At 39.3% G+C, this 16,495-nt stretch overlaps 1 protein-coding gene across 2 annotated transcripts in view; it reads left to right on the forward strand.

Moving 5' to 3' along the window:
- Positions 1-16,495, forward strand: part of PRKCQ (protein kinase C theta) — an 86,365-nt gene that overhangs the window by 23,690 nt on the left and 46,180 nt on the right. The window contains exon 2 of one of the 2 annotated variants that reach the window (XM_072147431.1): positions 8,489-8,617. The exons of the other annotated variant lie outside the window; for it this stretch is intronic. Within the exon in view, the coding sequence (XP_072003532.1) occupies positions 8,497-8,617 (121 nt within the window). The 5' untranslated portion in view covers positions 8,489-8,496. The remainder of the gene's footprint in view (positions 1-8,488; positions 8,618-16,495) is intronic. 2 annotated transcript variants of the gene reach the window in all.

Below are 16,495 nucleotides of genomic sequence, written 5' to 3' on the forward strand. Positions count from 1 at the left end.
CAGATAGGACCAATGCCTCATCCTATTACATTTGCTGCGTTGAAGTCTTGGAATAAAGAGAGTTTGATTTTATACATCTTGTCCACAGTTGTGATACCTGGCTGCCACTAACTTCACAGGCCTCCCCTCTACCTGGGGTGTCCTACATCACACATACTCTTGGAGCAACCCAGGGGGAACCTTAATCATACTGCGGCCAACCGCTCTTCTTGCAATCCCCTCTCTGGCCCTGCCCAGTGTGGACAAGGACTATTTCACCTGGACCAAGCAAGTATGCCATTGCCATTGGCCCCAAAGACAACCACTGAGATACTGGGGGAATCCAGCAGCCCCCAGGTCATTTATTCAGGTCCCGGTGTGAGGACAGTGCACAATGATCTAATACCACAAGGCTATCAATTTATGCATATGCATATCTTAGGGTTGTAAATGTTGGCAAAATAAAGATAGCCTCTACATGGTAGGGACAGGACCTCACACCAAGTAGTGCCCTATAACTCATCCTAGCTTCAGAGCATGAGCTATTCAGTCACCATGATCATCCCTTTTCTTTTAGCTCTAATTGTAACTAAAATTCATAGATTAGTTGATTTTAATATGAACCTAATGCATAATGGAATATTAAAAAAAAAATCTTTAAGCTATTTTCACATATTTGTTCTAGAAAATACTAGTACAATACAATATCACACTAGTGAAGTTCAAAAAGACCTCCTTCTTGATCAATGGTTTCTGGTGGGAGGAGCTAACCTCCTGGAAATCACAAATCTTATAAGCTACAATACAAATAAAGTATAAAAAATACAATACATATAACCCAAAATGGTACAGAGAGTGCTTCTACAAAATAAAAAAGGGAATGCATATTTTACATTTAAGGCAATGTATGACATTTTATGGGCACTATCCAATTAAATAGTTAGAAAATAATAAAACATTCCTTTTTGCATTTTTAGTATCTACCAATCATACAACATGTCCCAACATATCCCAAAACATGCCCTAATATGCAACTCTAATTAAAATGTATATATTCTAGCTAATATAGAGAGCGTTGGAATAAAAGTGCTATGCGCATCACTATACACATCACATGATCTTATTGAAGCAATGCCTTGTATACCCACCATTAAACAATAATGTACACATACCTTATGATTTATCTTTTATCTCATACAGGTATCTTTTTACATATATTATCTCCAATGCCATACAATCTTACTCCACATACCTAAAGGTATCCGCAACTATATAAAAAAAAACTACAGATTGTGATAAGGTACCAAAATAAGCAGATTTGGATCACTATCTTCCATCCTAATTACTATTCTATATAAGTCTAAACAGAAAAAAAGTTGAAATTAGAAACATGTGATATGGTCTATTCTGCTGTTAAAACCTAATGAGACTGTCGTATTTAGGATGAACATCCAGCAACTTTCTCTGTTGGCAAATTTTCGTATGAGGTCTCCACCCCATATGGATCTAGTCACCCTTTCTATTCCTTGCCGGAAATTACTTTCTATCTCCTGCATGGCATATGACATACATAGAACAGATCTCGCCTTATTCTTACTTTGGCTTGTGTAGTAGTATAGCCCATATATTGTCCTACTAGCATTATTAGTTTCCTCACTATAAAAAAAGGCTTGGTGACCCTATGGCATGCGCCATTCTCGCTACAATCTGAGCACCAGGCTTATAATGTCATGGAATTCTGTATTTCCTGACAAAATGGGTAAATATATTCTGATACTTTTGAATTGTTTAAATTGATTAAATTGATTAAATTTCTTTTATCCCGTAACAATTTTTTTGTAGGGATTTGGGCTGCTTTTTGAATAGGTGAGGATAGTGTCCCTTTAGTTCAAAATGGCGCCTGTAGTGAAATATATCTCTCACACTGCTCTCCATGAGTTTTACATCAAATACATTTGTCTTGGCTTGCTTACCATAATTTTGGCTTTTCCTTTCTCTCAGCACAGTCAGCACTTATTTCACTGTATTATACTGTGGAGGAACACAACTCCAACTGGTAGAACCCAGCCATTACATTCATATATTTTTAGTATGAAAAATACACAGCCTAAGATAATTCTTAAAGAAATATCCATGTTCACTTATATAAATTCCCTGCATTTGGGAACAAAAAAGGAAAAGAAATTTCAATAACCCCTTTAGACAAATATATCTTGAGATGTTTAAAAGTTTACTAGAGAGAGACACAATTATTCAGGCAATAAAGCCAAATTAAGTCAATCTATGTCTGGGCATGTGCACTCAGATACCTTCACCTGGAGATATTTTCTACTGAGTACCAGGAAATGAGCTAACCACAATAGATCCGACAAGCCACAGGAACTAAATGGTAACGAACTACTCTTCAAAAGAAATACATACTGCTGCTCTGGTTTTGTTTTTTTTTCTCTTCAAAAATCGTATATATTTTTTATCATACTGTCGATTTCTTTTGCCAAAGGCAACCTAGTGTCCTTCTTTATATACAATTTAAACAAGATTTTTTAAAAAGAACTGCTTTCAAAAAGAACAGCTCACAATTGTCATCAAGATGTAAATTGCATACAATGATGTAGACTAAGTCCATGATGGATTTTATCACATCAGATCACCATAACCTCTTACCCACATTTTATTTATATGTTATACTGTATATCTACTGTTAGAAAAGATTCTTTCTAATCGTCTGAATAATGCAGGGATATCTTACTGATTATCTATACTTATAAGTCATCAATATCATGATATCTGAGTTGCAACTTTGAATCCCAGCTATATTAAATGGTTGAAGTGTACAGAATACACAGGGAGAAGGAAGTGCATAGTAGAAGATATTGGAATGTGCCAGGTGTTCTTTGAATTGTGGTCAAATCTGCTTAACATTCAGACTTAATGTTACAAAATTTCTAAGGTATTGTGTCAAGAAAAGCAAGTAGTGCAGAACCTCTGCCCCTGCCTACTTGCCAGGTCCTGCACTAATCCACAGGTGTCAACCAGACAACAGTCCATACACTGGGTATGTACACAGAACAGATGACAAATGAACAGAGAGACAGACAGACACAAATTCTTTATTTGTATGTATTTTCACCTTGAATTTTGTATATTTTGGAGCATTTACAGTCCAAATGTAGCAGCTAAACAGCAGACTTGCACATGGGTTATAATCAGTTCATACCTGCACAGATTATAGTGCTGCAAAAGATCCCAATCCCTATGGCTGGGGGGAGACATAAAATTGCAATTAATGAAGTAAAAACTGTTATTCCTGGCAGTGAACCCCATATTGGAAAATAGTGGCTAAATTTGCAAAATAACACTTTACCACCATTTTGCAACACATAAAATTGTAATAAATCTATGATAGGTTGGGGAGATGACACCCTTAGAGGATAAACCCAGTCTACAGAATGAAGTAGAGATGGACACAAGGAGCACACCCTGGGAGGTGCTTACAAAATGCCAAAGTTTGATATAATGGAAATCTTTCCTATGGTTAAATTAGTTTGAAAGAGAGACAAAAAAGAACAGCTCCCTAGAGTAGACATTCACTACATTGGCCCCGACCAGACCAGCACCATCTGCTGAGTCAAGAGTCTGGATGAAAGAGATCATAGGAGAGTGTTAAGGTACCAAAGCATAGCACTTGGAGCTTGCACTCCACATACACCACACAAATTCAATAAGGCCTCTGACCCCACAGAAAGGAATTGAGGTGAATGTGGATGAGCCATGACTTTTCTATTTACACACTACTTATGGTAGACAAGGGGATACAGCATAAGTGAGTCACCCAGTAATATGTAACATAGTCTAGTACTCCCAACAGCAGATCCAACCAAGGCATGGTATCCACTTGGATTTCAAATCAAATTAATGGTGCCACATTCATTTTCTTTCTGAGCGGTCAGCAGTCTGACTACTATAATATTTGCTGAAGCATGCTGGACTTCAACAATATAATGAATAACAGTGTCCATTTTAGGACAGGTATGGGGGCAGGGTACTAGATAAGTTTAAAATATACATCTATCAAAAAGTCTTTACCACCAAGGGGAAAAGTCAAGCCTCTTGGTTCAGAAATGTCTTTTACCTCATCAGTTGTCATTACTGTGCATAAAATGGCTGCAGAAGGGGTATTGTGTGAACTCTAACTGTCCATGACCAATCTCCCTTCCAGGAACAAAAGTTTAAAGACCTGGAAGAGCAATTGGTCATGGACAGTTAGGATTACATAACTCTCTGTGTGTAGACATTTTATGTAAAGGAATTTCTGGATGATGAAGTAAGACATTTCTGAACCAGGGGGCTTCACTTTACATTTCAACAAAGCAGAGCAGAATATTTAAAGGAAAATTACCAATTGCATGATATTCATTTAAACTAAATATTCATATCTGTCTGTGTCTTCTTCTACATTCTTTTGGTCTACACAGTCAAGTTTTAATGTTTGCAGATGATACTAAGCTATGTAAAGAAATTAATACCGAGGCCGATAGTATAGCATTACAGAGGGATTTGTGGAAGCTTGAGGAGTGGGCAGAGAAATGGTTGATGAGGATTAATGTAGATAAATGTAAAGTTATGCACTTGGGTCATGGAAACAAAATGTACAATTCTGTTCTAAACAGTCAATTACTCAGTAAAACTGCAGCTGAAAATGACTTGGGGGTATTGCTGGATGGTAAACTTAATTTTCGTGACCAGAGCTAGGCAGCTGCTCCTAAAGCAAATAAAATTATGGGATGTATCAAGAGAGGAATCATGATAAGGACATAGTTCTGACCAAATCACTTGTCAGTACACACATGGGATATTGTCTACAGTTTTGGGCACCAGGGAATAAAATGGACATTGTACCCATTCCAGTTAGGTAAGGGGTGACTAGAATACAATGACAGATTACAAAATTTAGGGTTATTCATTTTAGGGGAGACCTCATTACAATGTACAAATACCTGAACGGGTAGTACAAGGATCTCTCCAAAGATATTTTAAATTTAGGAATGTGACCAAGGGGGGCATCCTCTATGCCTAGAGGAGGGGTGGTTTTACCGTTGCCATAGACAGACTATGGAACTCTCTGTCACAGGAGGTTGTTATGGAGGACTATGCACATGTCCAAGAGAGGCCTGGATGCCTTTATGTAGAGCAAACATATCATGGGTTATGTAGAAAACACATTTGTTTCATATTTAAAGTTTGAACTTGATGGAGGCATTCATAATTATTAGCCAAGAGCACCTGGTTGATGTGAAAAAGTCCTGGCATGTTAAGCCGAATGAAGATATGCACCAGACAGGGCCGGTTTTAGACAAAGTGGGGCTCTGCAGAAATCAACAATCGCATTCGGTAAGAGGCTCCTTAAGCCTTGCCCAATAATAACTCTTTGTAGTTTATGAATAGGTAAGGCAATCTGTAATATGAAACTATAGGAGAATTTTATAGGAGATAGACAGATAATATGTAGATTGATTATAGAAGATAAATATTAAAAGATGATATGGATAGATGAAAGATAGATTTATTGATGCATAAACATAAACTAGTTTATGTATAGATAGATATGAAAGATAGATACAGTAGAAGAATAGATAGGAGATAAATACTGTATACATTCACGTATAAGTCGACCCAAGTAAAAGCCGAGGTCCCTAATTTTACCACAAATAACTGGGAAAGCTTATTGACTGAGTATAAGCCTTGGGTGGGAAATGCATTGGTCACAGCCTCCTCCAGTAATGAAATGCCCCATGCAGCCAGCCCCCAGCTATGAAATGTCCCATGCAACCAGCTCAACCCCCACTGATGATTAAATGCCCAATGCGGCCAGCCTCCTGTTATGAAATGCCCAATGCAGCCAGCCACCCTCCAATGATGAAATGCCCCATGAATCCAGGCCTCCCCTCTTCTGATGAGATTCCCCCTAGAGCCCCTTGGCGTATAAAAAAATAAACTTACATACTCACCTTCTGATGCTCCCGATGCTCCGTGCGACTCCCCTCTGCTCATCTTCTTTCTTCTCCGTCCGGCAGAGCACATGGACGCGCCTCTGCCTGCTGTTATACACAGAGAGAAGAGAAGCCACACAGAGCATGGGGCGCACCAGAAACGTGAGGGTTTTTTTATAGACTCGTGTATAAGCTGAGGTGGGGTTTTTCAGTACATTTTTTGTGCTGAAAAACTTGGCTTATACATGAGTACATACGGTAGGTAGATAGAAGATATATAGATGGATACATAGTTAAATAGACTGATATATAGTGAGGAAATAAACAAATAATAGGAGGTGATAGATAGATAGATAGATAGATAGATAGATAGATAGATAGATAGATAGATAGATAGATAGATAGATAGATAGGAAATAGATGATAAGCATCTTCACCCAGGCATATATTATTAAAAGAGCAATACATCCTCTGCAAAAGTCCACATGCAGGGGGCCCCTTCGGGACACGGGGCCCTGGGCAAATACCCAGTTTGCCACCCCCTAACATCGCCCCTGGCACTGGAATGTAGCAGACGACATGGACAGGTAAATATATTTAGTTTAAATTGCTACCATGCAAGTGGTAGCTTTCCTTTAATAGATGTAAATTGGTAAATTACCTAATATACTGCCCTCCCACACTTATAAACACATTACAAAATACATGAGGTAAAGTGACCAACCCTTTTTAAGCCAAGTTTAACACCTGACTTCTGTCTCTGATACCACACGTTTGACTCTGAAACCTGACTTCCAACTCCTAGCTGCTACACACTACAATTCCAACAATTCCAAACTAAAGTGCAGTTCAATTTCTTTCTAGGAAAAAATGCCTACTTCCTATAAAAACTTTTTCACACAGCATGTATATTAGATGCACTACATTTGCTTGTTGGACACATTAGATGAACAACTTCTCAACAGGTTCACCATTCCCACTCACTTCTCAGCACTGATATGAGCAATGTATTAATGGAAAATGTTACAAATTTATGTTTAGGAAGTAGCGCAACAATATTTTGTTACTTTTTTACATCAAAGTCTTGGAGGGCTTAGGGCTTAGGCTCCTTTCACGTCACCATTCCTTTCCTCCGTTCCTTCCCCCCGTTAAAAAAGTAAAGCATGGAGGTTTAACAGAGGTTCAAGGTGAATCGGACTGCAGAGTAGCCTGTACAAAGGGATGGTTAGTGAACAGAGAGTTGCAGTTACATACAGTTAGAGAATGTGATTGTCCTGCTTGAATAGATGGGTTTTAAGAGCACGTTTTAAGCTTTGGCATTAGTCTGATCATCCCGGTTAGGACATTCCAGAGAATTGGTGCAGCTCTGTAGAAGTCCTGGAGGCGTGAATGGGAGATCCAAATTAAAGAAGGAAATAATCTTAGATAGAAGAACGAGGACTGGGTGATAGACTGAAATTAGTGATTGGATTAAACTATATTCAGAAGGAGATATGCAACCTGTGCAGTGATGAGCTGATGTAATGTTCATGTTATGCTAGGGAGATAGACAGCAGTTAAGAGTTTGTCCTACAGTTATGTAAAGTATTTCACCAGGATTGGTTAAAATATGACTTTGATTCTAATCACATCTGTAAAGATAATATATTGATGAATGGACACAGCACAAACTGAAAAATAATGTCACCCGCTATGAAAGCTCAGTCCAAGATTTCAGGATTTATTTCCTTATGCAGTATCAACTCACATAGAAATTTTCTTGTCTCATTCAGTAGTGGATTATAAAATAGGTGGTTTGGGTGTGGTATCCCAAGCCTTCTAGGGGCGCATGGCCACCCACCAATTTTTATACTGAGCGGGACCTTCACCCATAAAATCCTTGAAAGCAGTCAGAAGGGACATATCCCATTATTTTTAATGGCAAAATAACAGTAGTACCTGTTACTTTTGCATGGATAGGAAACATGACAGTTGGGATCCTTCAGTACATGTAACCCTAGGGGGAACACCAGGGGGAAAGAAGTTGAAGGGGAGACCTGGCATAGCAGAAGGGCACAAAAGAAAGATGTGAATTGTGCCTTACTCCATTTTTTCCAACACATGCATATACCTAGTGATATAAATTTAGGAATAAAAGAAAAAATAAATAATGAAATAAAATCTATATTAAACAAGGAGTACTTTGTGAGGACATAAACTCTTGCCTTCCCTGCGAGTACAGTCATGAGCAGTGCCCTTCTCTGACTGTAGTTACATTAGTGTTTTGAAATGTGGGAAACTGATAACAGCAGGTGGTGCTGACATTTGTAAGTCACCAGATAAATCAGGAAAGACAGAGCTGAAGCGAGTGTAGATGACACATTTGCCAACACATAGACCACTGTAGAGCTTCCTGCTACGCGGACAGTAGAGTTTATATTCTGAATGCTTTATTCAGTCTCTTCCTGATAGATAAGCAGCTGAAGGAAAGGACCGTGACATTTATAAAGAAACAATCATCTTGCCTCCTTGTCATACAGGAAAAGCCATGTCTCCATTTCTACGAATAAGTCTCTCAAATTTTGAAGTTGGACCGTACCTTCCACCTAATGGGGATGCCTTGCAGAGACCCTACTGTGCTGTTATAGTCAAAGAAGCTATTGAGACAGGTATGTTTTGCTTTTATTTGCTCTTATCCTTATTTTGCTGAACACTACAGAAGGTTTTCACAAGTATGTCCACTTGTGCAATCCCTTGTAGAAGAAAATGTATATATACAGGGCAGCACAGTAGTGCAATAAGACTCCTTAAAGGACATCTACTATAAAATCATGCATAGTAAACCAGGGCCACTTACACATAGATCCAATCACCTGAACTGTGTTAATATTTGTTATCCATGACCTCCTTCCTTCTAAATTTAACTCTTAAAATTTTGCTAATGAGCCTGAAGTGCCATGGGGGGTGTTATGAGAGCCCCTTGGTGCTCTGGCTTCACAGGCTGTAACAATGTGCAGGAGCACTTCCTCCCTCCCTCTGTGTGTTTCCTTTGCTGAGATAACATCAAGTAGAGGGATGGGGAAGTGCATAGTAGTGATAGAAAGTTTGGTTCTTTTCAGTGAGCTGGATAGGCTCCACTGAAAGAATAGGCTATTCTGACTCCGGAACAGCTCCCTATTAAATATTATATAGATATTAAATATTATATTATAAATATTATATATATATTATATTAATATCCATTGAGAGTCAGTCATTAAAGAGCCGGGTTAACTGAGTTTTTTACTCTCTGCCCAGGGCCAGCTAGTGCAGGGAGAATTTAATCGAAATATAAAGAGCCAACTTCCATTGTTCACTGAAAAGAGCTCTGCCCATCACTAGTGCCTAGGGAACAGGGCAGAGGGTGAGACTTGCTCCTGCACTGTGTAAGTAAAAGTTATATCCTTAAAGTAAATACCTTAACACATAGATTTGCAATACTTTTTATTTTCTGTTGCTAATTCAGGATCAATAAATATTTCAACATTTCTGTATTAATAAAACAATAGAAAAGCTAGAATGATCAAGGAAAATATTACATAGCTGGAATTATATGATCTGTAAAATTCTCCTCTTCAGCTAAGTGTTGGAGATGCCTGTCTGAAATAAGAACCCTATTGCACATATGGGGTCCTGCAAAGTGTTAGCACCTTTTTGTGGAGATACATTTTCATTAACCTCTAAGGTCCTTCAGTACCCTCCTCCCTGGGGCGGGCATATTACGTTACTTTAATTGGGGCCGGACTCATTAGATAAAAATGACAGGGGATTAATATTTCATATTCCCACAACATCCAGAATGAGTTTAGCTAGATTATGGAAATCCTCTGGAGTATCGGCTGTACCTGCTATTATTAAGGAGATCCAATATAACTGTATTTTAGAGTGTGAGAGAATGGGTTCCTCTTCAGTTTATGGTAAAAGGTGGAATAAATGGATTGTATTTGTGGGCTTTACTAACTCATCTTGCATCTGCATTTTGATGGAAATGTATGTAATGTTTATCATATGCATTCCTGTGCAAATTTATGCAAAATATGATTATTATAACTTCACGTCTATTGCTTCCATGATGACCCTTTTATTTTAATACCTATTTGTATACCCACTTCCCTCTTTAGGTTTGCAACAAATGTAAGGAGAGGCTTCTGTTTGGGAGCCTTACCTCACTATATGTACTTTGTATGTTTTTCTATAAAAAATTGGTTGAAAAAAAAAATAATGTAAAGACACAATCTTGATACTTCCTGAAAAAAGCTATAATCATGTTTTTACTTAAGGTTACTTTCCACATCTTTCACATTTAAGTTGAAACTACAGCAGACATATCACAAAACTAACCTCAATATCACAAAACTTGCCCTGTTTTTATTGACATTTTATAAAACACTGTACAATGCATAGGGGCAGATTTACTTACCCGTTCCATTCGCGATCCAGCGGCGCGTTCTCTGCGCTGGATTCGGGTCCGGTCGGGATTTAATAAGGCAGTTCCTCCGCCGTCCACCAGGTGGCGCTGCTGCGCTGAAAAGCATCTGAACGCGCTGGAGTTCACCGGCTCGGGCTGAGTGAAGGTAAGTGCGTCCCGAGCGACACATTTTCCGTTCTTAAATGTGGCGGTTTTTCCGAATAAGTCGGGTTTTCGTTCAGCCACGCCCCCCGATTTCCGTCGCGCGCATGCCGATTGCGTGCGCCAAAATCCCGGGGCAATTCAGCTACAATCGGCGCAAATCGGCAGAAATGTTGTGTCTGCCCAGGATATTTCTGGCCTTTTAAGTCACTTCTGAATTCTGTAAGTTGCTCTTCTTTGTGTGATTTTATAAATGGTGTGAAGTTTAAATAGACATTCTTCTCTTAAAAAATATATGGTTGTGTTATCAAATTTTATTAGTCTTTAATAACACATATTTTATCTGCTAAGGTTTAGCTCATAACTCTATGGAAAATTTCTTATGAACCTCATCTGAAAATTCCATAAAAAATGCCAGGTAAAGAACAGCATTATCATTTACCCAGAATCTACAGAAACACAACAGATCCCATGATAGTTAATAGGTTCTGTAGGGTGTCAGTCATTTTGGAGATATAGGTATTCTGCTGTTTCATTGTTCTGCTCCTATGAAGTAGCAGAATGAGAGAAATAACCAACATAAATGTGAACAGAGCTTTAAAGTATCTCAACAATTTTCTCTGGCAAGAAAGATCCCATTTGTTTAACTAATATTTGTTTCTACAGCACAGAACAGTAAATGTTTTATATAGATTTTCTGAAGTAGAAATGCATCTGTTTTTCAATATTCTACAAAAAGAGTAGTTCCTGGATTTAATTATATGGTAAGTATTTCCACCTTCCCAGTACTTTAGCATCTGAGCTCTGTCCATTTTAAAAGTTATTTAAAACCTGCTGAAAATCGAGCAGTGCTCCCTTGAGTGTGTAGTCTCATAATAGCATCTGGCAGTCAATTACAGTATTCTTTATCTACTAACCATTACTTCTATTTCTTGGCTTCATGGTCATTGTACATATGGAAGCATTCGGAGCAGCATTCATATACTTATAACTTGAGTATAATAAATGCCATGGACCAAAAGAATCACGGTAGTAATGTTCTATAAAAATGTTCAGATAAGTGATGATACAGTGGGTATGGAAAGTATTCATACCCCTTAAAAATGTTTTTGCTCATATTTTACTAAAAAAACCCGCAGAAACAGAGATATTTTTGCTAATTCATTAAGAGAAACTGAAATATCACATGGTCATAAGTATTTCGACCCTTTGTTGTCCATTTACTCACATGCTGTTGTTATGGAGATCGCACTGGTTTCGGATGCCATCTTGCGTACTGTCAGCCATTTTAGATACAGCGGACATGTACGCTGACTATTGTCAAGCTAATGTCATGATTCAGCCATTTTTGTGTAACCTGCCTGTAAAAGTTTTTCCTTGGCACGTGTGAGAGATGATTGACCTTCGGTATGCTCTCCTTCTTATCCTAAAAGTTTTGGTTCTGGAGCCATTCTCTGTACATTCTGTAGAAAAACATATCTGAAAAGAAATAGTTTATGGTTCGTTAACCATTTGGGAGAATGTCTTAGAGAATGTCCTGGTAAATTCATTATGGCCAATAGCAATACAATATTCTATCTTCTGTTCACACCCCATTGATGATGATGATGATGTTTCTGTCTTTGATATATGCAGCTGAGACTAATAAAGTGAGAGAAGATTTCCATATACACTAGAGACTGATGTGTCTATGTTTGTTCTCTCCTCCCGGTACCGGGGCAGCCATGAAAGAGTTAATTTGAAAGTCACCTGTACAACTGAAGTAAGGACTGTTTTGAGTCCTAGATAAAAATCTCTAACACTGTCCATTTCCTTCTGATCCTCCTTGAGATTGTTCTACTCCATCATTGGAGTCCAGCTGTGTTTAATTAAGCTGATAGGCCTTGATTAGGAAAGGCTCCTGTCCATTTAAGACCTCACAGTGCATTTCAGAGCACATGAGAACCATGAGGTCTAAGGAACTGCCCAATGGGCTCAGAGACAGAATTTTGGAAAGGCACAGATCTGGCCAAGGTTACAAACCTTGCAGGCCCAAGGTTTCCTTTGCAGTGAGCCGACAGAAAGAGAGGATTAGTCACATGGAGGATGTGGGAGGGGAAGAAATTGAATATCAACCAGCAGGGTCCGATCTGAGTGCTATGAAAATTGCCAAACGAACGTTGTGATTTGAATAAAGGCTTGACCAGAACTGCTTGGCAAGGAGCCAGGTAAGCTTTAGCAGTGGATATTACATGAACAAAGGGGAACTCAGTTGTGAGAGTTATGGAATGTACTATTTATTATATACAGCCTCCTCACCACTGTGGATGAATTATTTCCACCCCCTATGGATTATATGCAGTTGCCTCCCATGGATTAATTATATACAGCCTGGGCCACCCTCTCTGCTAATGGATTAATTATATGTAGTCCTTTTCCCATGGATTATATGCGCCCGGCATCCTTCTCCATGGATTAACTATATACAAGCCCAGGCGCCCCTCACCACCCTTAGATTAATAATATGCAGCTCCCCTCCGCCCCATGGATTATATGCAGCCCCTCCTCACACCCCCCCCCCATGGATTATATGCAGCTACTCCTCACTCCCGCCATGGATTATATGCAGCTCCTCTTCACATCCCATGGATTATCTGCAGCCCCTCCTCACCCTCATGGACTAGTAAATGTGATCAGTAAAAAAAAAGTAATACTCACTTCAGTGGTCCACTCTGTCCAGGCCTCCGCTCTGCTGTCTTCATCCTCTTGCACAGCGCTTCATATGCATGGATGTAGGCTGGCTTCCTGCAGCACATGAGAAAACACTTTACTGCATCCAGATGCTAAGCAAGAAGATGTGGCCATGAGTGGGCCCACCTAGCAGCTCTTGTTTCCGACACATGCCCGTGTATGCAGGCCCTAGGTGTACATTTATTTAATGCAAAAATGTTGTGTCTGCCCAGGATATTTTTGACCTTTTCAGTCACTTCGGATTTCTGTAAGTTTCACTTGGGATTTCAAAAAGGTTGTGAAGCAATAAAAACTCTCAGTAAGGTATACCTCATCCCATTTTCTCTAAACCATAACACCACTCATTAAAAATAAAAATACTTAAACAGCCCTCCCAACATGTTTTGCCATTGACATGGCTTCCTCAGGGGGTATCAGCCCCGATACCCCTGAGGACGCCATGTCAATGGTGAAACATGTCAGGGGTGGGGGCTGTTTGAGCTTTTTTATTTTTCATTAGCGGTGTTATGGTGTAGAGAAAATATTGGTCTAGGGTCGAACTGCAGTAACTGCTGGATCTACATATTCAGAATTTAATAGGGCTAATGCAAGACCAAAATGTATGAATGTGTGTATGAGTCCAAACCAAGGACCATCGATCAATGTGGTGTGGAAGCTAGACAGGACACTGAGGTGAATGCCATGTGCCAACTTATTGCACAAGTGGCACTGAGGTAAATGCTGTGTGCTAACTAATTGCATTAGTTGATCCGAATCAAAGTCCGATGTAATAGACGTCGATAAACTCGAATAATATTCACCAAGTGTGAATCTATGCATGATTCCTAGTCTTGAGGACAATAAGTAATCAGTGCAAGTTACCCTAATGCAGCACTTCTGTTCCAAAACCTCTACATGAGCCCCATTTAGAGGTCTATCAGAATTCAGTGTTACACACAGGGGCATAGCACCCCGCTATTGCTAACACCTCTTCGAAATAAGTATATAAACACAACTACACAAACATACTAGCTCGCCTTATTATTATCTCAGCTTCTTGTTGAATCAGTGTGTATCTCTACACCCACCACTGGTTTTTGTGGGTCTTTTCATTTAAGAGCTCACACGAATGTCATAGATCCCATTTGATCTATTTTACATAGCAAACAAATAAAAGTTAATTTTTATAGTTCGAAAGGACCCTTTATTTGTTGCTTCACTGCAACATTTGGAAATAAAATTATAGAAACTATAGGTCCGACCGGCAAGTGGTCCTAGGATTATCTAACTATTATAGTTTGTCTCATTGTGTTTTATATCCATCTCATGGATCTCATCATCTCTGATCTGTCTCATCTCACTTTTTCTATGTGTCAGATTCTAGAAGAATGTTTAGAAGCTAAATAAAAGTGTATGTAAACCCTGTACCCTGATGATCTAAGCACATTTTCAGCACACAGCACAGAGGAATCATGAAGTGTCTGCTTAGAGAGTCCCCGCCCACACTCTGGAATTTCACAAAGACCATCACTGAGTGATAGGAGCAATAAACTGGAGTAAAATTGTAAAGTAAGGAGTTAAACTTAACTTTATTATGTAGACATCACTAGAGGCTTAAAATTTGAAAACTTTTTTTCATGGGCAAACCCCTTTAAATGTATATTAGCAAATAGTAAAGTATGGATGGAAAGCATGTGATTGCATGGATTAGACACTTCTTATAGTAGGAGCTGCAAAAACAAAAACAAGGACAAACTGTTAATCAATACAATTTTCCTTCATTTTTCATTTTTGATTCATTGGAACAACTTACTAAAATAATGGTTTTGCAGATGGATTTAAAGTACTGTATATACTTAAGTTTAAGTCGAGTTTTTCAGCACAAAAAATGTGCCTAAATACCCTAACTCAGCTTATACTCGAGTCAATAATAAAAAACGTTGTAGTCACCTTTCCGACGCCCCCCGCTAGTCCTCTTCTGTCTTCTGTCTCCAGCTCCTGTGCAGTTCCGTCTTACAAACCATGACCTCAGCCACTTTCCAGCATCATATTTTGTGCTCCACAAGCTGCTTGTGTCATGGTGTGTATGACCGGACCATGTGGAGTGCCGAAGACGGAGCCGGAGCTGAAAACAGAAGACCTGCGTAAAGTTGATTACAGAATTTTTTTGGTTTTTTTTTAGGCTGGGCAACATGCTGCTGGCTATATACAGGGGTGCTGACACTGCCTGTTTACTGGGTGGGGGGGTGCACTGGCTATATAGTGAGGGAGGGAATGGCTATGTACTGGGGGGGCTGGTACTGGCTATATAATGTAGGCAGGTACTGGTTATATACTGTGGGGCAGGCACTGGCTATATACTGTGGGGCATGCAAGGTTTATATACTGGGGTGCAGGCACTGGCTGTATACGAGGGGCAGGCACTAGCTATATACTGTGGGTCAGGAACCGGCTATATACTAGGGCAGTGATTTTCAACCTTATTTGAGCCGTGGCACACTTTTTATACTTAGAAAATCCTGGGGCACACCACCAACCAAAATAGCACAAAATGACACTAAAACAGTCATATTATACATATAGTTAATAATATAGATTCCAAATTTATTTTACTCACTCAGTGTGAAACCTGGGCCTGTTTCGATAAACACAAAAGGGATATCCTGGCAGGAATGGTGGAAAGACACACACGAAGCTCTTCCTCAACAGTTCTCAGTTTCTCCCTGTTTTTAGTATATGGTGCTGATTATTATGTGGCTCATTTACTGCAAAATTAAGGGGTACAATGAAAAGTACTATGGCCATGAGGCCAGAGTACTAGTGCTAGCTCATATACTCAGCATATCAGCTGGTACTTGTAGTACTCCAGCCTCATGACTATAGTATTTCTCATTTTACATTTCTCATTGTTATATGCAGTATACTGCTGGAGTACTAAAAGTACCAGCTCATATACTGAGTATTCTGCCAACAGTTCATATACTCAGGCAAAAGCTCATATAGTCAGCATTTTTGGTGGGCATTACCTTGGCGGTGGGCAAATGCGAGAGTCTCTCTGCTCTCAGAATGATGCGCCGGCCTCAGTGACGTCGTTTTGTCGCGCGAGGTTCAAAGCTTGCAAATGTGTTATTGTACATGTCTCCTACATTGTAAGAAGCCGTGATTGCGCATCACTGCGCATTGCTGGGAAACAAAACACAGGGGGCACCATAGTTTGGGGAACTTTCCC

The sequence above is a fragment of the Engystomops pustulosus genome, chromosome 4, assembly GCF_040894005.1.
Source record: "Engystomops pustulosus chromosome 4, aEngPut4.maternal, whole genome shotgun sequence".
Lineage (NCBI taxonomy): Eukaryota > Metazoa > Chordata > Amphibia > Anura > Leptodactylidae > Engystomops > Engystomops pustulosus.